General features: G+C 37.7%; 1 protein-coding gene across 2 annotated transcripts in view; it reads right to left on the bottom strand.

The window, feature by feature from the left end:
• EPHA1 (EPH receptor A1) overlaps nucleotides 1–25946 on the bottom strand; it is a 68851-nt gene extending 42905 nt beyond the window's left edge. For both annotated transcript variants that reach the window (XM_081321685.1, XM_081321686.1), the window contains exons 1-2: nucleotides 25701–25946; nucleotides 17369–17436 (exon numbers count right to left, since the gene is read on the bottom strand). In XM_081321685.1, coding sequence (XP_081177811.1) covers nucleotides 17369–17436; nucleotides 25701–25797 — 165 coding nt within the window. In that variant the 5' untranslated portion in view covers nucleotides 25798–25946. The remainder of the gene's footprint in view (nucleotides 1–17368; nucleotides 17437–25700) is intronic.
• Nucleotides 25947–26515: the final 569 nt, after the last annotated feature.

Below are 26515 nucleotides of genomic sequence, written 5' to 3'. Positions count from 1 at the left end.
AGAACTGCAAGAGGTCAAAGAAAGCAGGTTTTACTGAAGTCTGAACTTTACAACAGCAAAGCCAGAAAGAAATCCTCTCCCTGAGTGGACACTGCTGATATTGTGGGATCACGAAGAGTCTGGCGGTGGCTTTCAATGTAGTCCTCATGTGGAAAGATGAGAGAAGCTCCCCGATTCTTTCCAATTGCTTTTATAACAACTTGTGGAGGTCTGGGAGGCTCTAGTTTCCATTCAGCCATTCTGCAAACCAGGGAAACTTGAGATTACAGCCAAGTGAAATGCTCCAATTAGAAATGCCCCTAATGATACTAGTTTTCCATGATCATCCTTCGCCTGTAGTGCAGAAAGAGCATTGGAAACATCCTAGAAGAAGCAATATTTTTATGAGGTTAAGAAAGGTGCTTAAAGAGTTGGTTGAGGGGGAGGGAACAGACCTCAGTAACAAGTAACACAAATTCTCTGCAATTCACATAAGTTTCTTGCCAGAAAAAAAGGTAAAGGTTTCCCCTGCTCAATTGTATCTGAATCCAGGATATGGTGCTCATCTGGTGAGGTTGTCAGAATACAAGCGAATTTGAGGGCTAATCCACATGGAGCCCCATTTCCATCTGTCCTGTTTGCCATTGTTCACTCCCTAGAGACTAAAATGGACAATGTGAAATTTGAGCGGGCCCTGAACAAGGAGTATATATCAGAGGTGGTGACCCTTTGAGAGCTGTATGCAACGAAATTTCATTTTGATGTATGCCGATTGGTGTACATTCAAAGTGACAATAAAGTTATCATGTTTGTCCTTTTCTTGGCCAAGAGAGCCAGCACTGTCCAATGACGCTTCCATAGTCATGTGGCCGGCATGAATACAGGTAGCCCTCCACTTACAATAGTTTGTTTACTGACCGTTCAAAGTTACAGTGGCACTGAAAAAGGGACTTATGACCATTTTTCATAGTTGCGACCTTTGCATCATTCCCCATGATCATGTGATCAAAATTCAGATGCTTGGCAACTGGTTCATATCTATGTCCGTTGCAGTGTCCCGAGGTCATGTGATCACCTTTTTTGACCTTCTAACAAACAAAGTCAATGGGAAATCAAGATTCACTTAACAACCGGGTTGCTAACTTATCAACTGCTGTGATTCACTTAACAACTGTGGCAAGAAAGTTCATAAAATGGGGCAAAACTCACTTAACAAATGTCTCACTTAATTAACAGAAATTTGGGACTCAGTTGTGGTCCTACGTTGAGGATTACCTGTACACCAAGTTGCACAGAAGGCTATTACCTTCCCATCAAAGTGGTACCTATTTATGCTTTCGAGCTGCTAGGTTGGCAGGAGCAGGAGTAGGAAAGGGATCTCACCCATCCTGCGGTGCTCGGGTCTCAAATTGCCAACCTTCCAATTGACCGCCCAATGTCTTAATCGCTAAGGAAATGATGAGAAAACTCAGCTCTCTATTTTTCAGATGGCCAATTTTGATCCATTTTTCTTTCTCTTTCCTTAAATGGTGACTGGCATTCAGCTGTAACCTACCCACTTATACTGGATGAGGTGATCAACTAATGATTTAAGCAAGACAAAGTCAAGGGGGACGATTTATTCTGGAATTGGCCATTCATAAATTGAAGAATTTTGAGGAAATTGGATTCAAACAGTCTCCATGGTGAATCTCAGTTGTTTGAAAAACCTCTGAACCTAGACAGACTACAAAAAATATACTTTTAACTTCATGTATCAGAGAAGAGACATTAAAGGAGGAGGAGTTCAGAGTGTGAAATGTGGGTGTTTTTCTTCTAATTTTTGGTCTAAATCTCCCTCATCCCTTTATTGGCAATAAAAGAATAATGAAACCCGCTTATAGAACTCTGGCAGGCATTTCCGAGATGAAGATCAGGATGTGAAAGGCTTTAAACATGCTAACTGCTGTATAAACATAATAATATTTTTACATAATTAAAAACAGAGCTGCTATTTTAGGTGCAGGGATAATTGGGTTACAAGATTTAATCAGTTTAATTGGCAGATTATCAACTGAATACTTGGTTAGTGAGTGCGAACTCATTTATCTCAGGGGAGGACACGTTAATTAGTGGCCCTTAACATTTGAGGTTTTTTGTTTTTTGTTAAGTATTAAGATAGCCCTCCGAATGTTACTTACTGAGTGAGATCTCTGGGATTTGTAGTTTGGCAAATTCTGGAGATTCCCAATGTAATCTTGATCTAGAATCTGCTAGGGTCTTAGCATTTCAAATATTAAGGTATAAGTTTGTTTTCATAATGAACTCTTGATCATTCGGCTGTCTTGTCTCACTTATATTTATTTCAGTATCTCTGAAGATAGGGAGATGTTCCTAATGAGTATTTTAAAATGCTCTGATTATTTACAGTGGAGATTAACAGCAGGTGACAATCCCTGTCAACCTTCTAAGGCAGGGGTGTCAAACTGTTGGCACACGGGCCGGATGCGTCACACCAAAACTACGCCCACCCCATTGCTGGCAATGGGAAAAAAGTCACAATACATCGCGACACGTCACGTGACGTTGCAGGTTTGACATCCGTGTTCTAAGGGTTAGAAGCTGGATTGCGTTGGGTCTGATGAGTAATTGGATAGAAACCATTAGGAAATAGTGGGGCTCTGAGCAGGGCTGAAAGTAAAAAAAAAAATCCCCCAAAATGCAAGGCCAAACCATTTCTACACTATGGCCAAGAAAATTGCATGGTTGTTATGTAGTCACCAGAAGTTTATGTTGACTCAAAGTAGGTTCACCTTTTTCACAGTCCACATAGTTTTTTCTTAATGGCACATTATGTGTACATATTAAAATATATGCTTATACTTGAAGTCAGCATAATACCCATCTCTATCAATGGCATTAGGAAGTCAAAAATACAACCACACAGAAAATATTGTCCCACGATGTGAGTATCAGATTGGTGTAGCAATTAAGGTTTTGGATTAGAAAAGAAGACCCAGATTCAAGTTTACTCTCAGCCACAAAAGCTCACTGAGTGACTTTGTGCCAGTCAAGATCTTGTGGCTCATCCTATTTTGTTTTGGTGCATAAAAACTGAAGAAGGAAGTGTTAAAATAATACCATGAGCTCCTGGAGGAAAGTAGGTATATAAATGGCAATATCATTAGCTGCATTAACTAGTATTCAAAATTACTGTGCATTCATGACCTGAAATGGTAATTTATTTATTCATTTGATTTAGATCCTACCTTGATTTATACATATTTATTATACAACTCAAGGTGGCAAATACAGTGCTCTATTAATTGACATGGGAATAGTTCATAGGTGTAGTCTTCATTTAGGGACGCGGTGACTCAGTGGGTTAGGACGCTGAGCTTGTCGATCAGATGGTCAGCAGTTTGGCGGGTCAAATCCCGAGTGCCACGTAACAGAGTGAGCGCCTGTTACTCGTCCCAGCTTCTGCCAACCTAGCAGTTCGAAAGCATGTAAAAATGCAAGTAGAAAAATAGGCACCACTACTGTGGGAAGGTAATCTAGTCATGGCATCTAGTCATGCCGGCCACATGACCACGGAGACATCCTCGGACAAGCACTGGCTCTTTGGCTTTGAAACGGAGATGAGCACCAGCCCCTAGAGTTGGAAACGACTAGCACGCATGTGCGGGGGAACCTTTACCTTCACCTAGTCTTCATTTGCTTTCTGGTTTGAAGCAATTGGTTGCTGTTTAAAATGTACAAATTGTGTTATTTTCACCATTTTTGAAATGTATAATCAACTTGAAGAAAGTAGGCAATTTAAAATAAATTTCAGTTTCTTTCAATCAGTTTCAGTAACATAAGAGGTATATAGTTACAGCACAGGATTATTGTTGTGAGAAGAATTGGACAAGTGCTATATTTGCTATTCTTGAGCTGGTGAAGGAAAGATGGAATATAAATCTAACAAGGGAAGGATGATCTTTGATGAATCAAATGACCAAAGACTTGTTTATAGATGTTCATTGCAAGTCTCAAATTAATTGGCTGCAGCTGGTACATCTCATTAGAGTTTAAAAATTCCATCGTGTAAATGGCACAAGTCCAACCAAAACTACTGTTGGATCACATAAATTACAGTGAATTCATGAGATGGGAACTCCTAACCTGGCTGGGGAAGTGGATGCTATGGCATGAAACCACCTTACAGGAGGAATGTTGAAGTAGCCACCTCACCAAATGTTAATTAGATCTCTGAGTTTGCTATGAAACTATGTTAGAGTAAGAAGCCTGCTGAATAATTGCATTGCAGAACTTGCTGATTTGGTCTCCTAACTTTAATACTGTGGGTGAGATTTGTTTTGTTTATTTAAAGGACCAGCCTTTCCAGCTTTCCAAGAGTACAAAGAACCATAGCAGCCAATCCTGCTGTGCTGTCAACGCTTAGAGCAGTTAAACCAAATAACAATTATATGCTCTGAAAACATACTAGGTTATTAAACTTCTACCTTAATGTGATGACAAACTAATCAGTCTCACTACTCAATTGGAACCATAGCTCTTGGCCTATTCCCTGGACACATCCTGTCTATAATGCTGATGTAGTTTCTGCTCATCTGGTGGAGCCAGGTTTTCTGTTTCAGTTGGTTCATGTCTCCTGCAGTGGGATTTCCCTACCAGATAGAAAGGAACAGCTGCACTTTCTGGAGATGAGTATATATGGATGGATGGATGGATGGATGGATGGATGGATGGCAGGCAGGTACACATTTTTTTTATACTCATAAGAATTTGTGAAGCAATTAGCTATAAAGTTTGCTAAATGCTCTTGGACCAATACTTTTCTCTCATCCGTATATAAACCCTGTCCAAACTTGCAGTTAACCAAAGTACAAACATGCCCTGCAACTTTTCTTTCCTATCCTATGATGTTGCCTTCATGTCATCACCAACTCATGAATGAGACAGCCTTAAGTGATCCTTAACTATATTAAAGATGTTCAAGCAGTGGCTTCCACTTTTTTTATATATTATTCAAAGGAATCTGTCACCCATTATCTTAGAAGGATGCCAGATGACTGCAATGACTTGAAACAGAGACCCGATAGGAATCAGCACTAGGGGCTTCAAACTTCATGCTTCTGCTGTATAGCTACCATCAGTATTTTGCTGATGTTAACTAGGTGATAGTGAAGAAAGCCCTATAGTGAGTTGTTGAAACAATGAAGTAGATTGGGAGTCCTGTGTTGTATGAATGCACATGTAATAAATAAACAATGGTCCCAAGATCAGGCTCCAGCCTAAAACAGATCTTAAGCTAAAGCATAGGGAAAGATATTTCCCAAAGTGCTTAGACAGCCATCATCAGTTACAGTAGCTGGGACTGGGTCAGATGTACAAATGATCTGACTCATTCAAAATTGCTTCACAAGTTGAAAATGAAACACTCCCATTAATAATTACAACAACACATTGTGTAAAAATACTGGGAACTATCTTAAGGAACCAAATCACCATATATAGCACCATTGTATATGTAACCTTTGTATACGTAACCCAGGTTATTGGATTAATAAAGAAAAGTTTCAAATGCTGACAACGAATTTGGTAGGGGAAGAAAAACAGTACCTACATGTAGCAATGGAGTTTAACATTACTGGAAAAGAGATTAAATATATAAGAAAGAATCTGATGAAAATAATATTTATTCAGTAAATTTATTGAGCTGGACAAGCACAAGAGCAGGCAGTATATTTCTATATACAACTAGGAGAAACTGCAGCAGTTAAAATGAAGATGCCTCCAAGAGTTGATCTTCTTTTTCAGATGAGTCTAATACGTGTTGAAAATAAAATATTAAGTGATTGGCATAAATAAATACAGAACTACTTATGGTCCAAAAAGCTTTGAAATTGTATTACCATGCTTAGTTGCTTAACATATATCTCAGAGTAAACTGTATTTTCTTTGGCCCATCTGCTTCAGTGGAAGGGGCAGGACTTTCAGATAGCCTGCCCAAATATCTTTGGGTTGATAAAAAATAAATAATATATAAAGGTTTGCATAAAGGTTATTGGATGTCTAGAACAAATACAGCAAAAGATTAAATCCAAATTCCATTCTTCCTCTACTTCATTATTAAATATCTACTTTATGAGGAAGACAATATTGAAATTAGTTCAGTGGAAACTTAATAACTGATTTTGATTGCAATATTTAATTATCAATAATATTTATTATATTAATTTACATAGCTACGCATTTTGCAATAGTGACTCTGGATGACATTAATAATTTTAAAAATGAAGATATAATCTTTTTTGGGATGTTCATTTTACAATGGTCCAGTTTTCCTGCTTGGTTTCAGAATGTTCAAATTAGTAGTATAGCACTACAAGAATTATAGAAACAAGGAAGGATATTGAGAAACTCGACTACATTTAAAAATCTTGCAACAGACAATTTGGAACAATTTTTAGGCTTCATTTATAATTTTATAGTAAAGTTTAAGGTGGAATCCAAACAAGTCAAAATTTGCATGATTAAATGGATGCAGAATTCGAATGCAGTAACGGAGACACAACAGCGGAAATCTCAGTGGAAGGAGAATATTCAATTGACTCTGAATATTAGAGAAAATGTTTTCTCATAGATATATCACCCCAGTTTTGATTGTTAAAATACATAACTCATTTTAAAAAAATAGTTGGAAATGCAATGAGCAGGTTGGATTATTTTTCACATTTGGTGACAATGCTCAACAATTCTTGAAAACGATTTCTACTAGAAGGAAATCCATTTTAAAAGTTGAGTTATTTCAACCTGCAATATTCACACTCAAATTTACTGAATCAGATTTTCTGAGTATATTGAATTAGTTTTATACATGCTGACTGCTGCAAGGATATTATGTATATATTTCTTATTGGAAAGGATGTCTGATTGCCTCTTGGAAGAATGAAATTTCATATAGGGAAAAAACATTGGTGCCCTCCTCCAGCTACTAGTTATGAAAATATGGATGATGATAGTGATGATGATGGTGTTGTTGTTTTGATGTTTTATTTGGCAGAAAATGGGCCAGACTGAAATAATGACATTCTTCTACTGAAGATCTGAGGAAACTACGTCAAATACTGACATGTTCTAACTCTTTCCATAGTAATGTTGGCCCTATATGCAGAACCTTGAAGATACCCTCTTCCAACTTCACATGCATATATTCCGCCTAGAGTCAAAGGCCTCACAAATTAAAGTACTCCTGCATTTGATCAGAGACAAGTAGCTGTCAACTTTCTTTTCTATTTCTCTGACAAAAGCCCTTTGCAGAAAATTTACTAGTAATGTCCTGGGGGGAACAAAGCTCTACAATGTCTTGCTTTGCTTGAAATGCTAATGGTCTGAGGAAACTGAGAATCAATGGGCAGGAAGTCTTTCATCACCTCATTCATTGCCTCCTGATTCTCCCCTTCAATTGCCTCCTTGCGCTTTCTAAAACTGCTTCCCCCCCAGCTGAGCTAAGAAACTGTAGGTTTTGTAGAAGTGAAAAGAGAGGGAAGCTAGGGTCATATTCTCTGTCCCGTTTACAATGACATTCCTATGAACCACCCCTTGCCCCGTAATGTTCTCTTAGCCAACATGGATTTAGTTAGTTTGCTGACTAATCCATAAACTTCAAAGAACTTTGAACAGATTTTTCAAGGAAAAGGCAAGGAATGGGTTACTAATGTAACAAGCTGTATGCATAGCCAGAAAAGACAGAAATTTGAAAAAAATATGTTTTTGTGAAGGTCATCTGAAATAGTCCTTGATGGATGTGTGATACTAGGAATTACATCTCCCCCCCACCTCTGTGTGTGTACAAGTGCATTTATGCATGATGAAGGAAGCTGGTCTGTCTTCTAGGGTCCTTCTTCCTTAATTCAGGTGAGAAGATCATATGTGCAGTTTCTCACTAATGCATCAAGACACTCGCTGTGGCACATTATCCAGAAATGCTGCAGTTGTGTCTGCCTGCATTCATTCTTTTTTTATTGCAAATTCCTTGGAGAGAGGTACATCTCTCTTTCTCTCCCTCTCCATCTTAATATATATATATATATATATATATATATATATATATATATATATATATATATATATATATATATATATATATATATATATACACACACATATATATATACATATATATATATATATATATATATATATATATATATATATATATATTATCCAAAAAATTTACATATATATATGTGTGTGTGTGTGTGTGTGTGTAAATTTTAGATTGCTAACATACATATACATATACATATACATATACATATACATATACATATACATATACATATAGGTAAAGGTAAAGGTTCCCCCGCACATGCGTGCTAGTCGTTTCCGACTCTAGGGGCCAGTGCTCATCTCCGTTTCAAAGCCGAAGAGCCAGCGCTTGTCCGAGGACGTCTCCGTGGTCATGTGGCCGGCATGACTAGACGCCAAAGGCGCACGGAACGCTGTTACCTTCCCACCAGAGTGGTCCCTATTTTTCTACTTGCATTTTTTACATGCTTTCGAACTGCTAGGTTGGCAGAAGCTGGGACGAGTAACAGGCGCTCACTCTGTTACGCGGCACTCGGGATTCGACCCGCCAAACTGCCGACCTTCTGATCGACAAGCTCAGTGTCCTAACCCACTGAGCCACCGCGTCCCTTCCACATATACATATATATATATATATATATATATATATATATATATATATATATATATATATATATATATATATATATATATATGTGTAAATTTTTTGGATTGCTAACAAAGAATTAAAGGCAATTTCAAACTCATTTGTTCTCATCAGTTAGCCATACCCTTCTGAGATTCGAACCTGGGCCGATCGCACATTAGGCAGTTGTTTAACCTCTAGGCCACAGGCTTTCTTGCTTTGTTAGCTGAGAGGCAAAGGAGATATGTGTTAAGTATTTGTTAAGTATTTCAGAATACCTTGCAAGGCCCAAATAGGATTTGGCCCATATTTGGGCCTTGTAAGGTATTCTAAAATACTTAACAAATACTTAACATACATACATACATACATACATACATACACACATACACATACACATATACATATACATACATACATACACATGCACACACACACACACACACACACACACACATATATATATAAAATTACTTACGTTTCAGTAATGTTTACAATGGCATGGTATGGTTAGAATAACTAATAAGTCATTCTGTACTAACTGCCAGCTGCAGTAAACCCTCATCAACATCTCCCACAGCTTGTCAAGGCAATTGTTCCTTGCAAAAATGAACCAGGGGACCAAATATTTGCATCTAAATGTGACAAGCTGGGAGCAAATTTTCTCATGCAAGCATGCATGTGCCCTCCCCCACTTGAAACTGCCAGTCAGCCAGTTATTTCTGCACGGTCAGTTCACACCAGGAGGTCCTAAATTAAAGGCTTGCTGAGTTGTTTGGTGGCTTGCCCCACACAATTGCTCTGAAATACATTAATCGTCAATGGCTGAATAAGATGAAGGAAAGAGATAGAAGAGGAAGTAGTGATTAAACCTGCATGCATAACAGGAATGTGAATTACTTGTGGAGACTGGATCTTAGTCCATGATTTTGCGATCAAGACTTTGACATCATGTAGCCATTTGCTCACTAAGCTAGATATTAGATTCTTGAACACTCCTACATATATATATTTTTTACATATTTTACTGTATTGTGGCTTCGGTTACAACATATATTTGAACTACATCCACAGAAGAATAGAGAAGATTTCAGCAAAATATATGCAGACTTTCTTCCTTCAGCTATAATTGCTTGGAATAAGGCTGTGCATTATGCTTCTCCTCTATGAATCTTGTTTTCACTATATAGATCTCTAATCACATTACACTTAATATAGAATTAAGATCTGTGGGATGCAGGAATGTATTCCTGTATTCACTGGCTGGGAAAATCCATTGGAAAAGTATGTATGTGTGAACTCCCTACCCAGTTTTCCCTCAGTCTTTGCAAAACAGTAAAGGGAAATATATATGTTTAACCATCAGGGAGACACAAGCAGTGTTGAAAAACTCAATCCAAAGGGGTTTTTTTGGTGTTTTTTTTTTGCAGTAAATAAGAGTATAACAAAGGCTCTGTGTTTTTTTTCCTATCTCATGAAGTTGCAATCTATTCAGACTTATTTGGGGATGTGAAAATAATTTGTTTAGCTTTATGCAGGTTTAGCTAATTTGCGCTTCTTGCACAGTATATAAACCAACTTGCATATATGTGCAATTACTTCCAGTTTTCCAAAGCCTGTGATCAACTTTGCAGTTATTGTTATTATTCGATATTTAGCCTGGCTTTTAAAAACATAGTTGGTCAACTCAAAGCAACGAACATATCTCATTCTGTACTCCTGCCTCCTATTTTCACCACAACCACCACGTGAGGTCGGTTAGGCTAAATCAAAAGCTTATACAAAAATACATACTATAGTAGCAGATTTCCCCAAATTTGTATATTGTATATAGAGAAGTGCAAACAAAATATACCAGGAGCAATCACTTGCAAGTTCTCTATGTTCAGAATAAATAAGAAAATGCATATAAATTTTTACATAGACAAAACAGCAAACTAATAGGAAGATAGAATGAATTGGCTGGAGAAAAGAGCCAGAAAGATGAGTATTATTGAACTTGACAAATTAGCCCTTTTCAAATCTAAACCTTCCTCCTATCAAAATAATTAAGTCAGGATATAAATAAATACATACATAATAGACTTTTTCATTTCTTTCATTTTCATTTATGTATACTTTCTTATTTTTACAAATAACACAAGGCACCAAACAGATCCAATAGACTTTCCTCCTATTTTCCCCTCAACAACAATCCTGCAAGGATATTCATCCTCAAGAAAAGTAAAAAGGCTGAATTTATCAACATTGTTTCTAGTTATGTATATTAGTGAGATTATGATCTAACAATTGTGATCTCTTTCTCTCTCTCTCTCTCACTCACACACAATCATTTGCTCCAATATGCATAATTATATATTTTCTTGCACTGAACCATTTATTGTTTTAATACACATCCAACTAATTCTTTCTTATGCTCTTCCTGGTGCCTGAAGCTTCCTGATAATCTCAAAAATTCTAGGTGATTAATTAACTAGGACCTTCCTATGCAGAAGGCATGCTAATTCTTCTTCAGAGGACTTACCCTTCTACACACCTAACATTTTATCTTTAATAATCAACATCATTTTGTGCTTGCTTCAACAGCACATATACTACCTTGGAACAATACAGGGAAGTTAAGCATCTTATCTTTAACAATGCTTTTTACCGTTTACATAGAACAGGTGGAGATAGTTCTCCACCTACGGATCAGTCAAGTTACAACAGACTCCCACAAAGATGCTTACACCCCATATATAAAGTTCCAATAGCTGTTCCCACTCCTTGCAGCCATCTGGTCACACACCTGCTTAATGATTGACCTGACTTACAACTACGGTATAATGGCAAGCTCAATTACAGTTGTTAGTTGAGGACTACCTGTAACTAGCTTGTAAAAAAGCAATATTAGATACTAATGTTTAAAAGACAGCATTGTTGGAAGGACAGAAGTCAAATATATCTCTGTGGATTGCTAACTGTAGGACAAACAGTGATACATTAAAGCAAAACCCTATTTTCCCAATTCACATTACTAATAGGGATCACTGCTTAATCACAGAATATGCAGTTTACTTATACAGTAGATCACCTGGTTCAAAGGTTGGCCTATAAAGCAGGGATTACTCTGCTTGTCTAAAGAGCCAGCTGGACATGTCTATATATTAAACAGAAGATAGAATGGCTTATTTCTCTGGAGCTCCTTTATGTAGCACTGCCTTTAAAGTATCTAATATAGCATTAAGAACTCCTGCTTAATCCACAGCAGTTGTGGGAGGAAAGTAATACATTTGTATAACAATGGGCAGCCAGAGGGTTCAAAAGAATTGCTGTGAAATTCTTAAAGACAAGATTTTTAGTGGATGATCTAGCAATCTTCCTTGGTGTCTTAGTCAAAGTTAAAGGCTCTGGGTAAGACAAAGCAATTGTTGATTACAAGAGATAAAGCTCAGAAATAAATATCCAGAAAGATACAGTATAAACATTTTTTCCTGACCCAAAAGCTGATTTGTACAGCTTCCCTTTTCTATTTCACATGAAAAACTATAAGAAGCTCATGGAAACATTAAATTCCAAAAAGTCTCCACCAGTGAAAAATAAAAGGTGCTTGTTAGCTTCTTCCCTGGTTTTCTTCCTAGGACCATCTTTAGATTGTTTAATAATAAGACTGGGGCTAAGGGATACAGCCTACCTGGGATCTCCCCCTAAGTTCAGAGCAGTCAATATTACCTGTAGCAGTCTACTGCTAGGAACAATGCAATTTCCACATGCTCAGAAGAACATGCTGTCGTCCATGAACGGACTGGATTTCTGGGGCTGAGCTAATACCAACAAATTGTTGAGACATGCATGCTCCAATGGAAGATAATCCAAATGAGCTACATGTTGCCATGTAGAACTGAACAGACAGATCCAAATGCTTTGAGGATGTAATTCAGCCTGGCCTAATGGGGACAGGCAGTTCTAAAGTGATGTGCAGCCAAAATCAGTCATGATTTCACTCTGAATGTAGGTGTCTATGTATGTGTTGATCAGTGAACCACTGAGAAGGAGAACTTCCCCACAGAATTCCAAGATGTTACATCGCAGGCATTATGGTCAACATTTAGGTAAACAAACAGGGAGATCTAAATAATATATCAAACCAATTGAAAAATCAGAACTCACTGGCAAATTTGAAACCGTAGCTTTTGGTTTCAACAACAGTGGCTGGAATTTTTTTAATTCAACCAAAAGTTACTCAGAACTTTTATGAGTTTACCGATCTCATTATACCACTTTATCAAGAGTAGCTAAGGACCGGAAATGAGTCATGACCACACCAATTAGACCTTGCCATTTTATTACATTCTGTTTTAATATAAATTCAGCATAAGGTTGACATGCACACATCTACCACTTGGGCTATTTGTTCTCTTGGTCTCATCTTTTAGGGAACATTTTTTTCTCTTTCTGCACTCAGAAAAAGAAGTGCATGAATGAAAGGATCGCTGTAGTGTATGTTTACAGATAAATATATATTGATAGGTGTCTTCCCATCCAGAGATGACTATTTATAATGATAAAGAGCACTTTGACCCCCAGAGGTTTATGCTAGACTACAAGAGTTGGACTGAATCAGAAATTATGGAGCTGTCTTCACATACAGTATCTACAATGTCAGCATTAGCAAAGCCATCCACTGGAAGAAGAGATTTACCAATGTAGAAATGGAGGAAAATGCAATTAACCACGTGGCAACCAAAATGTGAGAAGCCCCAATCAGCACAAGGTGCTTACCTCAGGTTGAATTAAGGGAATTCTATACAAGCTTCTTTCAACACCCAATTTATTTAAATGATGAACACAATGTCTTTTACTGCATTGTGACATGGAAAAAAAGGCTTTGATACTGCAAGGAATCCTGTGGGGTGTTTAAAGCAACTGTATTTTCTGCATATTCTTTCTCTCACTTGTGTTAGAAAAGCAGAGATCTGCACATTGTGAGGAATACAACACAGAACTGCAATGCAACATTGGAAGTTTTTGAGAAGAGATTAGACAATCATTTGTCTGAAATGGTAGGGTTTCCTGCTTGAGCAGCGGGTTGGAATATAAGACCTCCAAGATCCCTTCCAACTCTGTTCTTCCGTTATTCTGCTTAAAAAGATGGTGGACAGATTAGGAAGAAAGCATGCATGAGTTACCTATAAGGATGTAAGTAGAGTGGAAAAAAAACGCAATGCATCTCTTAATTAATCTGCAGAGCTTGTCTGCAATTGTCAGGAACACAAATTTAAGAAACTGGAATATAGTGGCTGAGCTCCACGTCGTAACAGCTTTGTACCTGTACGAAACTTCTTATAAATTTGCATCATCACAAAATTATTTGGTGCTTTCTCCCCTCTTTATTGTTTAAATGTTTTATTACTGAAAAAGTAATCTGAAAAAGACAGATTACTTTATGATTGTACATTGTATACTTCACTTTTTTTTTACTAAAAATGGAGATGAGCAATTTTTAAAAGTAGAATAATGAAGCAAGTTAAGAATACACCAATAAATATAAATATAAATACACCAATAAACTGTATCCTATGGATTCAGGACCAATGCCTACTGTTATGCCTAAATACGAAATAAAAATGGGTTTTGCTTCCAACCAAAAGATAACAGACAGGAAATGAGCTTCATCCCCTTCAGAGAGAATTCCAAAAGTGGGGAGCAATCGCACAGGTTTCCTTGAGTTCCTAGCAAAACATACCTTTGATGGGAGAAGGATAACAAATGAAGCTCTTCCTAAGCTCATAATGCTAGGACAGTTCATAAGGACAAATGCCAACTGGTGAAATGGCTATAGAAAGCCCATTTTCTAGCAATTACTCTCTTTTCAGCCCTATGAAACACTTAACATCCATGAGAAATAAGGGCAAAACCACACAGTTCTTTTAAATGTCTACCATTTTATGAAGCAGGTGGGAAAGGAATATGAATCATGCCAAGAAAAAGAGGAAAAAATGAAATTCTGTTTCCCAATCTCCTGTTCTACTTTAGTTACAAACTGGGAGGAAGACTACAAAGACCACCAAACCTTTCTCCTTCAGGGTAGCCAGTATGTTGCAATTACTTTTTGGCTCCACTCTGAAAGGACAGCATTGAATGACTCAACAGCTACCCAACAGCTTGCCAAGGTCAGAAGACATATAAATAAGCATGCAGGCCTAGCAGTATCACAGTCTGGTGTCAGGACACAGATGGTAGATCTTTGGCTTCAAGGAAATAATTGACAACATTTGTGACTGAGACATGCCTTGGGCTCGACTAGAAAAACAGGCAAAGATGAACATTGCACAATATTTGTTGGGGCCGTTGCCTAGCAGCACTATCCAGCAATTATAAGAATCTCAGGATTCTGACCCTGTTCAGCTGTCAGTTGTACCCTGACACAAAAGAATGTTTGGTGTTCATTAACCACAATGCGATGAGATATCCTCATCTATTCACAAGACATATGCCTTGCCATTATTATAGAAGCTCCCACAAATCCAAGAGGCTACTATATTACGCTGGGCATAACAACATTTGGGAACCTTGATGGGCTCAGGTGGTGTATTATTATTAATAGCTGATATTAAGTGGGCAATCTTCCCTGGACTCGGAAGCTAAGCAGGGCCAGGTTAATACTTGGTTAATACTTGGATGGGAGACTCCAGCAAGTGTTGTAATGTTGGAAGATTGAAAAGTCATGCCAGAAGAGGACATTAATAAATCATTTCTATGTTGCTGCCAAAAAAAATTATATAGATATGTCCACAAAATTGCAGGGAATTAAATTTCATTTGAAAAATACCAGCAATATAATCCAACCTAAAAGCGTAGGTGCGGCTTTCACAGCCTATTTGTTTCACATTTAAAATGCTGATATTATATTTCAACCCTCATCTGTCCTGGGCAAGATCACTCAAGAAATGCCTTTTCCAGGACACCTTTAAATCAGAAATAAAATGGGTCCTTAAAAGAAACACAGCCTTTTCCAAGATGGCAAGTCATATGGAAATTTCTTCTTAGTTCCTTTGTGGCATCCCAAAAATGGGATAATTTTTCCTCTCTCTACACCAGCGGTTCCCAGTTTTTTAGAAACTGTTATCTGCAAAGTTCCTGGTAATATCCATTTTCAATTGTACCCTCCTTATCTGAAAGTTTTTCGCCTAGGCATCAGATTGGCCCAACTTTGTTGGTTTTTAGGAAGTCCATAAAATCATGGCCATCTGTTCAATTGATCAATTAGAAATTCTGGAATTATGATTTCAGGAAACAGTCTCTGTAAACCTTTTCTCGTTGATTCATTGATTCATTCATTGATTCATTCATTGATTCATTCATTGATTCATTCATTGATTCATTGATTCATTGATTCATTGATTCATTGATTGATTGATTCATTGATTGATTGATTCATTCATTCATTCATTCATTCATTCATTCATTCATTCAGTTTATATAGCCACCCATCTCACTACCATGCCTCTAGGCTGCTTACAAAGTTAAAAATCCATACCTAATCAGCCAAAAATGAACACCCAAAATAGTTTAAAACGTTAAACAATAAAACTATTAAAAACATAAAAACACAAAAACAGTACAGCAGCATTCATTTTCCTAAGATGGAAAAAAACCCCTATTCTTTTGTATGGATGGGGGCAGGGAGAATTTCTCCCATAAACTGGAGGCAGCAAATGGCGGAAATTCAGAATATTTAAAGCACTACAGGAAGATCAAAAAAGCTGACATGTGTGACAGTTCCCCAGAGGCAACTGAAATGTACAGTGCATTCCAAAGAATTGCAAAGTACAGCAAGGTAGTCTTCCACAAAGCCATAAAGGAAGAGAGAGAGGTGGGGGGAGGGGGGGGAGGGAGGGAGAGAGAGAGTATGGTCTGATCAAGAGTCTCATTTAGGAAAATGTCTTAAATACTGATGACCCATTGCAGAATTAGAAACTTTAGTACTGCCACATAAGAGATTTTGCACCAAGAAATAAAGTTTGGTCAGTTAATACATAGTTCATAAATGGGCTTGTTGTTGAAACAGGATAAAAAATAAACCAGTAAGCAAAGCTAGATAAGAAGGAAGGGAACAAAAAGGAAAAAAAAACAATAATAGAAGGAAAAGAATATCAGAAAACCAGATATCAGAAAACCAGCAAAATCTATCCAAGAAACAACCTATGGATTATCTCATAGATTAGAACACCGGACAGAAAGTAATGTGCATTAACAAAATTACACTGAAATCATTTTTCAGCAAAAAATGTTTGCCTCTCGAGGTGAAGTGTTAAAAAATGGGAGATTCTTGGTGACAGATCTTTTTGCCCATTTTCCGAGTGTTTTTATTCCCGTCTTCACCTCTAAATCTTGGCTTTTGTTTTTTCTTTTGGAGTATGCCCTTTTAAAATCATTTAAAATGTCCGGCTTTTGGGCACCCTTTACTGTCTTTTCAATCCCTATTCAACTTTTCCAAGGCCTCTGCTTCCCTTGACCCTCATTTGTCAGGCTACTTTGCCCTTTCTAGAAGCCAAGCATCAAAGCAACACAGACAGCTAGGTCCCCCTCTTTTGACATTAAGTAAACCAGCTAATCTCTAGCAGAGATTTCCTAGCTGCCACTGAAAATTCAGCTCTATACTGCAAGACCTACTGCATTATAGTTTTTGTGATTTCTACTTACCCCTGAATCTGGAGGGTCTGGCAACCAGCCTAGCTCATTCTGAGAAGTGCTTGTGTCCAGAAGGTTAACTGAAAAGAAGAATAAGAAAAAAATAATTGAGTCAGCCATCAAAAACTTGAAACTCATACCAACCTCAACTGAAACAAGTAATGAAGAATCACACCAAAAGCCTACATGGTCCAGGGGTCTCTTCTCTCCAGAGATCAAAGAGATGCTTTCAAAGAAGTCCATAAGCATTATGTGGGGGTAAAGTAACCCTACTGCTTGAGTTCCCCATTGATTGCTATTCAGAGGCAATCCTGGAAACAAAATATAGCTCTAGGATAGGGGTAGGCAACTTTGGCTCTTTTATGACTTGTGGACTTCAACTCCCAGAATTCCTGAGCTAGCTATGGAATTCTGGGAGTTGAAGTCCATGAGTCATAAAAGAACTAAGGTTGCCTACCCCTGAGTTTGGTCAGCATGATCCTTAGGATCTTTTAAGAGGTGACAGGCCTCTTAAGCACCAGAGGGCAGGGCAGGACAAGAAGAAATGGGTGGAAGCTTGTTAAAGAGAGATCCAATCTAGAGGTAAAGAGAAATTTTCTGTCAGGAAGAACAGTTAATCAACGGAATAGCTTGCATCCTGGAATTGTGGGTGCTCCATCACTGGAGGTGTTCAAAAATAGACTGGACAGCCATTTGTCCAGAATAAAGTCTCCTGCCTTGAACAGAGGGTTGGACTAGAAGACCTCCAAGGTCCCTTATAGCCCTATGATTCTGTGTTCTATTTGTTTCTATAACATTTGCAATTGTAGATAGTGCAGACCTAATGATTATGTTAATAAAATGTAATTATATAGTCAAACATCTGCAAATAAACCCAAATAGTTGCAACGGGAAAGGCAGCTATCATGTAATATGCTCTGATAGTGACTAATTAGTAGGGCAAGGGGGGATAAAACTAAATCTGGTGCTTCAAAAAGCAAAGCAGATTAAGGGTTGTTCAAGTAATTATCATGTCCTTGGTATCCATTATTAAGGGCTAATCCTCAATTTACCACTGGATGCTTAGCAACTGTTCAAAATTACAACAGATTCCCCCCAAAATGTACTTAGGACCTGACTTTGTAGTTCTGATGTTGCCCCCTCCCCTTTGGGTTCATTTTGGGCGCTCAAAAATTGGTCCGCATTTATGGCAGCCCCATAGCGAACAATGGGTTTGCTTAAAACTGTTGCACTCACTTAATGACCACCACGTTTGCTTAACAACCTCCATGTTCACTTACGTAATGTTCTCCTAACAATTATCACATTCGCTTAATGACCATTGTGAAAAAGTTTTAAAATTGGATCTGGTCATGTGGTCACTTGCTTTGTGACTAACCTGGCTTGGGACCATCATTGTCTGGCTCAGTTAGGGTTGTAACTTGAGGACTACCTGTACAATGGAAACTGGGACATGTCTGTGAGCCACTAAGAATATTAGAAGTCAATATTTGTGATAAACAGATCAAGAATGTTTCCTGTTTGGCAATACACGTGCAGAAACCAAGCCAAAGGCTTAAACATGGCAATTCTGAGCTTAATGCAGGTGCAATGGTAGCTGTCTTCTCTAATATAATACAGTACACCACAAGATATATGCGTATCAAGCCCTATGGATCTACATTTGGGAGGGAAAAAACAGCCTCTAGGCAACAAAAGAATAAATTTAGACATCTGAAGAATGGAATGGGAAAAAACCTAGAGATATCTTATTCCAAATTTGAATTAAACCCCCAATCCATAGCGGCAAGGCCACCTAATGGAGTAAGTCTTTAGCTTTAAATGTCTGTGCAGAAACTGAAATAAACTCTCCAACCTTGATAAGAAAAAAAAAGAGTAATGGCCTTGACAATAGTAGGAATGAATTGAGAACTGCATAAATTCTATAGGCAACCCAGGAAAAAGTACATTATTAAATATATTGAATTGAAATTATTCTCACATAATTCCCAAATCTTTGAATGGTTGGTTTTGTTCCATGGGCTGTTCTCTAATGAACCTTTTATACAAACATATGCTTATTTTTTAAATGAAAAAAAAACCCTCCACATTATTTTAAATTTACTGAGGGATACTTGGTGCTTGGTGCTAATGTATCCCCTCATTTCAGTCCTGAGCTATAAATATTCCCCTTTATTTTAGATTCACTGAAATTATCAGTAAAACATATACCGGAATAATAACCCATGAATGCACGTAGTATATCCCTTCAGGTATATATTTGTTAAAGAAAGAAGGGAAGTAATATTTGCGCATTGGAACAATGGAAGTCTAAATGTTACAGCTTTATGTTTTCCAATTTTGGAGAAAGGAAATCTGGGGTAAAAATTACTGGCCAAATGAAGCCCTTTTCTGACAAATACAGGGTGAATCAAATTATCTTCTTTTCATAACTTACTCTAATAGTAGATTCTAGATAAAGAGATATAATTAAATAGAGAAGTCTTGGAAGTAATGGAAGTAATGCTAAATTTAAGCCCAAATTCCCTTGAGAGAGAATAAAAGAATTTTGGCCGGGAGATGCTATGTGTTTTTCTGCCAGAGATCTAACAGTAGTCGACTGTTGAACTGTTTGTCCTAATCCAGCTTGCTTGGGCCTAGCACATTTTTGACATTCAGCCAAGAAACCAAATTCCCATTAAGATAACTAATGTATAAATTACCAGCCACAGATAGAACTATAACTGGAAGGATCTAACCAAATATCTTTTTAATAAAGTGGTCTAAAAGTTGCTTGAGACCATCCATCTTCTTTGTTAATTTGAGAAAACTAAACTGTTAAAGAAAGCCATTCTTCACATTATTTGACATCCGATGACTCTGCATCTCCCGCACTGTAATACTATAACTAATATTTGAGGGCATTTGACAGCTGATGAAATCAATATTTGCAGAATATTCTATGGAGTTATAGAGGAGGAGTAGGAAGGGAGGGAGGGAGGGAGGGGTAGAGCTTTGATACTTTTTTTGCTGTTGTTTCAATTTATTTTGTTGAGTTTTCCTCCCAATGAAGGATGCAAGGACCAGTTTTGTTTTACTGCATTTTAAGAAAGTTTGGATCACGGAGATTCATCTCCTCCCTTCCCCTCCTTAGCCTCTTCTTTGTCACTTGGTTAAAATTCAAACCAAGAATAACAACCATGAATCTTGGGCAGCTCTTCTTCCCTTGCTTGCAGGGAACTATTTCCTTGGGGCTATTAGGTTACAGCTGATTTATTAGATTTCATAATCTAACATCTTTCAAAATCAAGGCAGTTCCAGGGATTCATGCATCATAAATCTTAGTAATTAAAAAAAGAAATCAACAACCACCTGTTTAGATTTTGCATTCTAAAAATGAACACTGTGTTGCTATTTATTTCATTTTAAGCTAGCAAAAGGCATGAAAAGGGACAAGAGTGCCAGTTAATTAGTACAGGTTCAGGAAACTAAACTAAAAGCAGACTTGATCAGCTAGTAGGCTGTAAGGAAAAAAAATTGCTCCTATAAGTCAAAGAAAGTCTGTACACTCATAGATGTTTTTGTCTTAAATCTAGGCAACAAATAACTGAATTGTTTGTTCTGCTACACAGGTAAAAAATTGAGTATGAATCAAACTTAAATCCAAGAAGCTTCCTGGTGTTTAAGAGAGTTTCAAAGTTAGAACATAGTCCTTCCTTTCCTTCTGCTCCCTTCTGACCTTGAGTGATGGAATTCTCACGTTCAATTTCGGGACTCTGCATATTCTGCATACCCAAAATCAAACCAATCCATCTATAAATAGCAGAGAGTTTGTAAAGTTGAATTTGGGGTTAATATAAAACATACTTTAAACATTGTAATAGGAACCACCCTTCTACACCCTTCTATTCCATGGAATAGCTGCATCTAAAAAACATACAAATAGGTCTTTGCAACTTCAGGTGACTTTTCTCAGGGCTCATCTTTATATTCCATGCTGTATTGGTCATGGGGAAAGAGAAGCCCATACTGTTGGGCTTAACTTCTTAGTTCTTACTCCATCTTCTCTTTTCCTCTTTAAATCAACTCTGCTCTAGATTCTTTCTTCTACACCCAGCATTCTCCTCTCCTCTTCCTGGCACCAACAAGGGGTAGGAAAGACATCTCCCCTCCCCTTTACTCCACGGAAACAATATCATGTTTGAGCTGCTGTCACAGTCCAAGTATTAAGGAAATTAAGGAAGGAATGGGACAGATCAGGAGTTGGAATGAGAACATGGAAAGACGAAAGAAAGACTCAGTGGTTCATGGTGAGTTTCAATTAACTTTTAAAATTCTTTATTTACTGTATGTATTCAAACCCCAAATATTCTAGGTTTTTTACAAGTCTACCAACGATGATAAAAATAATCCTTTAATGTTTTTCCACATTTCCAATATAAATTTGGAATATCTTTATACATTCTAGAAAATCTTAAAATCAATCTTATGCTAAGCATTAGAACTATGTAGTACAGTACTATGCACCAGTTTTTTAAAAAGTGCTTTGGAGTGCATGAGGTTGCATATACAGTGCTTTAAGTAACTGTTCAAGCAACTGCATCTATTCCTGGGATTGTGAGGCAGCAGGGATCTCTTTAAAGCAGTTGTATCAGTGTACCATCCCAGGGAAAAAAAATGCAGTTGCTTTAATTTATGCCCTTGTGTGGCCTGAAACATTTTAAAAATTAACAGTAACAGCATAAAGGCATTATTATATTATTTGTACATGCTCTCATTTTTGCTTTTACTTCCCTGCTTCCTCATTCCTCTCTAAGACCCACTTTTCCATCAGGAATTTCAGTCATGAAATATTTCCACAAGTGAGTGAAGGCTTTAAAATGAGAACATGCTGTGAAGGCATGACAGAAGTATTAATTCCCTCCAGTCTCTCAGCTGCTGTCATGTCTCTCTGAAGACTATCTTATCTTCTTATTGTGAAAACCAAAGGTAATCATAATTTTTTTAAAAGGTTGGAACATCTATACATCAATGACATGTCATAGATAATAAAGAGGCATCCTAAGCACTAACCAATATTATCTCACCAAGGATCTCCAACAGACTTCTCAGTGTTACATGTTACTATGGATCCTTCTGTGTAGCTATACCAGAGTCTGCCCTATGCTTGATTGTTAAGATGACATTATAGGTCCTTCTAGTTAAAGATATATTAGAAAAACTTAATTATCTTGGGAAACTTTATTTTCTTAAGTAATTCAGACTGGACATCATCAACCAATGAATGTGAAAAAATATTTTCATTGCATGGGACTCCTTCATATGTTGGGTAGCATACAAATTTAATAAAAAAAAATACACACAGGGAGTCACTAACTGTACTGAAATAATGCTAATAACATTTTCAAGTAGCATTTCTAAAGAATAAAAAATGACTAAAATGTTAGTTATAAACCCCAAATCTGAAAAAAAACTTATGTTGGAATACAATACGTACTTAAATTCAGCCTCTTAACTATAGCAATTCATGTGGATACAAGTTTGGATTGCAGCCCTACTGTACAAATTCTTGTAACTGGATATGAATGCTAGGAATGAAACTAAAACTTAAATTATGCAATACCTATGCTAAGAATGTGAAAGAAATTCATCCTGGATTCCCTCCAAGTGAAACAATGCATTCTGTGAAATAATATATCAAGGCACAAATAGACACATAAATTCAGAGTTTGCTAATGCCTATATTTCTTGGCTTAAAATTTATAGATAAAAATGTCTCTTATAGAAAGCTGCATTCAAAAATGCTCACAAATATGATCCATTAGGGAAAGGTAGACACAAGAATACTTTGAGAGCTTTTTTCTAATTGTACAATGAGTAAAACCTCAGGAGAAGAGATGAATGACTGAATACACACTGATTGGATAAAGACTGCTCTGGACAGATGGAGGTGGCAGAAGAGAACAGTAGCAAATCTGCTTTGAAATGATTAATTGATGCAAGTTATTTTCTTAAAAGTAGAATATCTAGTTCCTTCCATTTTTGTGCTATGAAATTTAAAACCAAAGAATGGATACTAGAGAGAGGGAAGTATGCAACTTGGCAGGAAGAATTGGGGGTCTGGCCCTATGTCCCTTTACTCACACAGTATCTCTTTAGGTGTGAGCAAGGGAACCCAATTCCTTAAGTCCTGAGCAGTTAACACCCTTACCAAAGTGTCTGCAGGTAAGCTGGTATGCAGGTGCCAAGAGAGAACATCAGGTCAAATTATATAATTTTCTTAATTATGGCCAGATGAGGAGTTTCAGGACAATTGCCCTTTAATTTGAGAGAAATAAAAGGTCATATTGTGAACTCATGATTTGTCAGTGTCATCAATACGCTAAGTTCTGCAAGGAGAAAGTGTCATCTAATCAGAAGTTGAGACTACATAAAAAGGCATTATAATGGAAAAGATTTTCCTGGAATATGAGACATTATTGAAAGGACTAGAATTTTAAACTCTGTTGTTTTTTAAAAAAATATAACTTATAAACCTTGAATCTGCTTGTGGCATATGTTCATTCACTTCAGACATTTATAACTGGCTGCTATATTTAAACCTAGGATTCTACCCCAGGTCATTGTCGGTCTTTCAATAATTGGAGGTTAAAGGCCATTCCTGTCCATTCTGTTGTTTACCTAAAGCTACAGTGTCAAGCTCAACCAAGCACATAAACTACTTAAACCAAAGTATTCTAAGTAAAATTATTCTAATCAGGCATGGTGATTAATGGAATTGGTTACTAGTAAGATGTTACAGGTTGCTTTTCTAGTTATCATGTGTGAAATCTCTGAACCAATACAATATTTAACTTTATTATGGGAGTCACTACATTAGGTCTGAGCTGGTTTACGCAGCTAGGTGAATCAAGGGAGCAAACAAATAGAAGGACTCTCTTAAAAAAATTTCAGTATGTTAAGTCATCCATGAGCTATCATTACAGAAATGCAAAAAGCATCACAATTCATTTGCAGTAGTCCATTTGCAAGACATGCGTGTTTTCCATCCCAGTTTGCAGCCATTAGCTGTTTTTAACACAGAAAATGTAAAGTCAGATGCTCGTAAGTAAGGGTAAGAAGCTAGGTAGAAAGGGATTCTGCAATAATTTAGAACACAGGTGTCCTATCTTGGCAACTTTGAGACTTGCAGACATCAACTCCCAGAATTCCCCAGACAGCATGGCTGTTTAGCCTGGGAGTGGAAATCCACATGTCTTAAACTTACCAAGGTTGGACACCCCTGAGTTTGAAGCAGCCTTGGGGTTTGGTGACCAGAGTTATTTGAAGTTTGGGTATTGGACTGTATATCCATTGCAAAGAAGGAATTTACTCATGTTCTACAACAACAAAGGTATTTTTAACTTCTGCTAACACTATGTATTATTAGTAATTTCTTTTTACAGGAGCTAATTCAGACAAGCCTAATTTTACTTCTATTAATTATAGATAATGTGTCCAGAGAGTCTTATGGATACCATTAAAAAAATTACATGCCTGCTGTACTGTATCAGCAGAGGGGGTGGAGGTGTGCAATTGGGAACCAACCCCCAACAGAGAAATTACGAGTTACAGCCCAACCGTGCCTGCTAAAGACAAGCCGAAAATACCCGATTCCTGTTTCTATTAAGATGTTAATGTAATGAACTTTATAAAGTTCATTTGACTCATCGCATTATTGCTTGCTTACCAGGAGATTTCAGTTACCAAATAATCTCATTAAAAAAAAAATCCTTTGAAAATAACCTTATGATCCGGAAACCAACCCGAGCTTCCCTGAAATCCAGAGCTCCAGGGCTACTATGTGTCACCCGCAAAGATTTTCCAGCTATTGGAAGTGCCAGGGCCCACTTTCATCCTGCTTTTCAGCAGGGTAGTTAACCTCACAGTGAGCAAAGATGGAGCGTGAAGTAATTTCTTGTCAGGCTCCTCATTGTCTTCCAAAGCTAGGGCTGTTTCATACATCGAGACAGCAGCAAATCCAGGCTGATCATTGGATGCTGCAATTGATCCCAAGCTGCCAACAAGCAAGCCTTAAGTAAGTAAACTTTGGCAGATTCAGGCTTTGTGGAAAAAATATCTGAGGACAACGTATCCCAATTCCCCAGCCCTCCTTCCCAAACTTTAACATTTGTGCAAGCTGCCACTTTGTATGTTTTTTCAAGGTAACAGGTCCTCCTTTCAAATTAGGTTTTAGGTCCTTTTGTTTGGCATTTTCAGCTTTCCGAGTCTAAAACTTCCCTCTTGCAACGTTCCAAGAATGTTGTGCAGCCCCCCCCCAATTTTGAAACCTGGTTATCTTTCCCTTCTCCCCAGCTGCCCTTACCTTCTTTAGCAGGTATCCCTTGCAGAAAGGAAACAGAGACCAGAAACAGCAGCTCCAAAGACAGAGCAGCTTTTCTGCCAAGGAATCTCAGCTCCATTTCCCGTGGAGGCAATCCTGCACCCAGACCCTGGCTCTGAGGCTCAGTGCCGTCACTCGACAAGTCTCTCAGCTTGGTGGCCACAGGCCTGAGACATTGAGGCGCTCGCCGGGTGCCCTTGATGTGAGACTTTCACCAGAACCAAAGGACTGAGGGAGATTCCTGCATTGCAAAAGCTACCTGCCTGGCCCTGACTTATGATGAAAGAGTACGGCAGAGAAGTGGTGAAACCAGTTCTCTCCCAATCAACTGCTTGCTACTAGCTTTAAAGGGGTTGGGCCAGCTACAAGCAGATAGGCTCACCTTAAAGGTAGTTGCCACTTTTCCTGGGAAGTTCCTCCCCATCCCACCTCCGCACTCTGTCAGGCTCCATGGATGGCTCCACAGGGCCACCTAGTGGGCTCATGGTGACAATTTTTCAAACCTATGCCCAATGGGCTTTCCTCCTCACAACAGGGTAGTGTGAAACATAGCAGGGTAGATGACTATGGAGATTCTCAATCATCCAGATCATGGTTGTCCCAAGGGTGTTTTTCAAAAGGCAACTGGACTTTCCTGGCTTTTTCCTTGAAAAGATTTCACTTCTCATCCAAGAGGTTTCTTCATTCAGTTCAGAAGCTTCTTGGATGAGAAGTGAAAAATTTTCAAGGAAGAAACCCCAAGAAAATCCAGTTGCCTTTTGAAATGCAACGTTGGCACATAGCAGGATAGAATACAG

The sequence above is a fragment of the Vipera berus genome (genome assembly GCF_964194415.1).
Source record: "Vipera berus genome assembly, chromosome: 2".
Taxonomy (NCBI): domain Eukaryota; kingdom Metazoa; phylum Chordata; class Lepidosauria; order Squamata; family Viperidae; genus Vipera; species Vipera berus.
The sequence above is the reverse complement of the archived record's forward strand: the minus strand, read 5'-3'. Positions and strand labels throughout refer to the sequence as shown.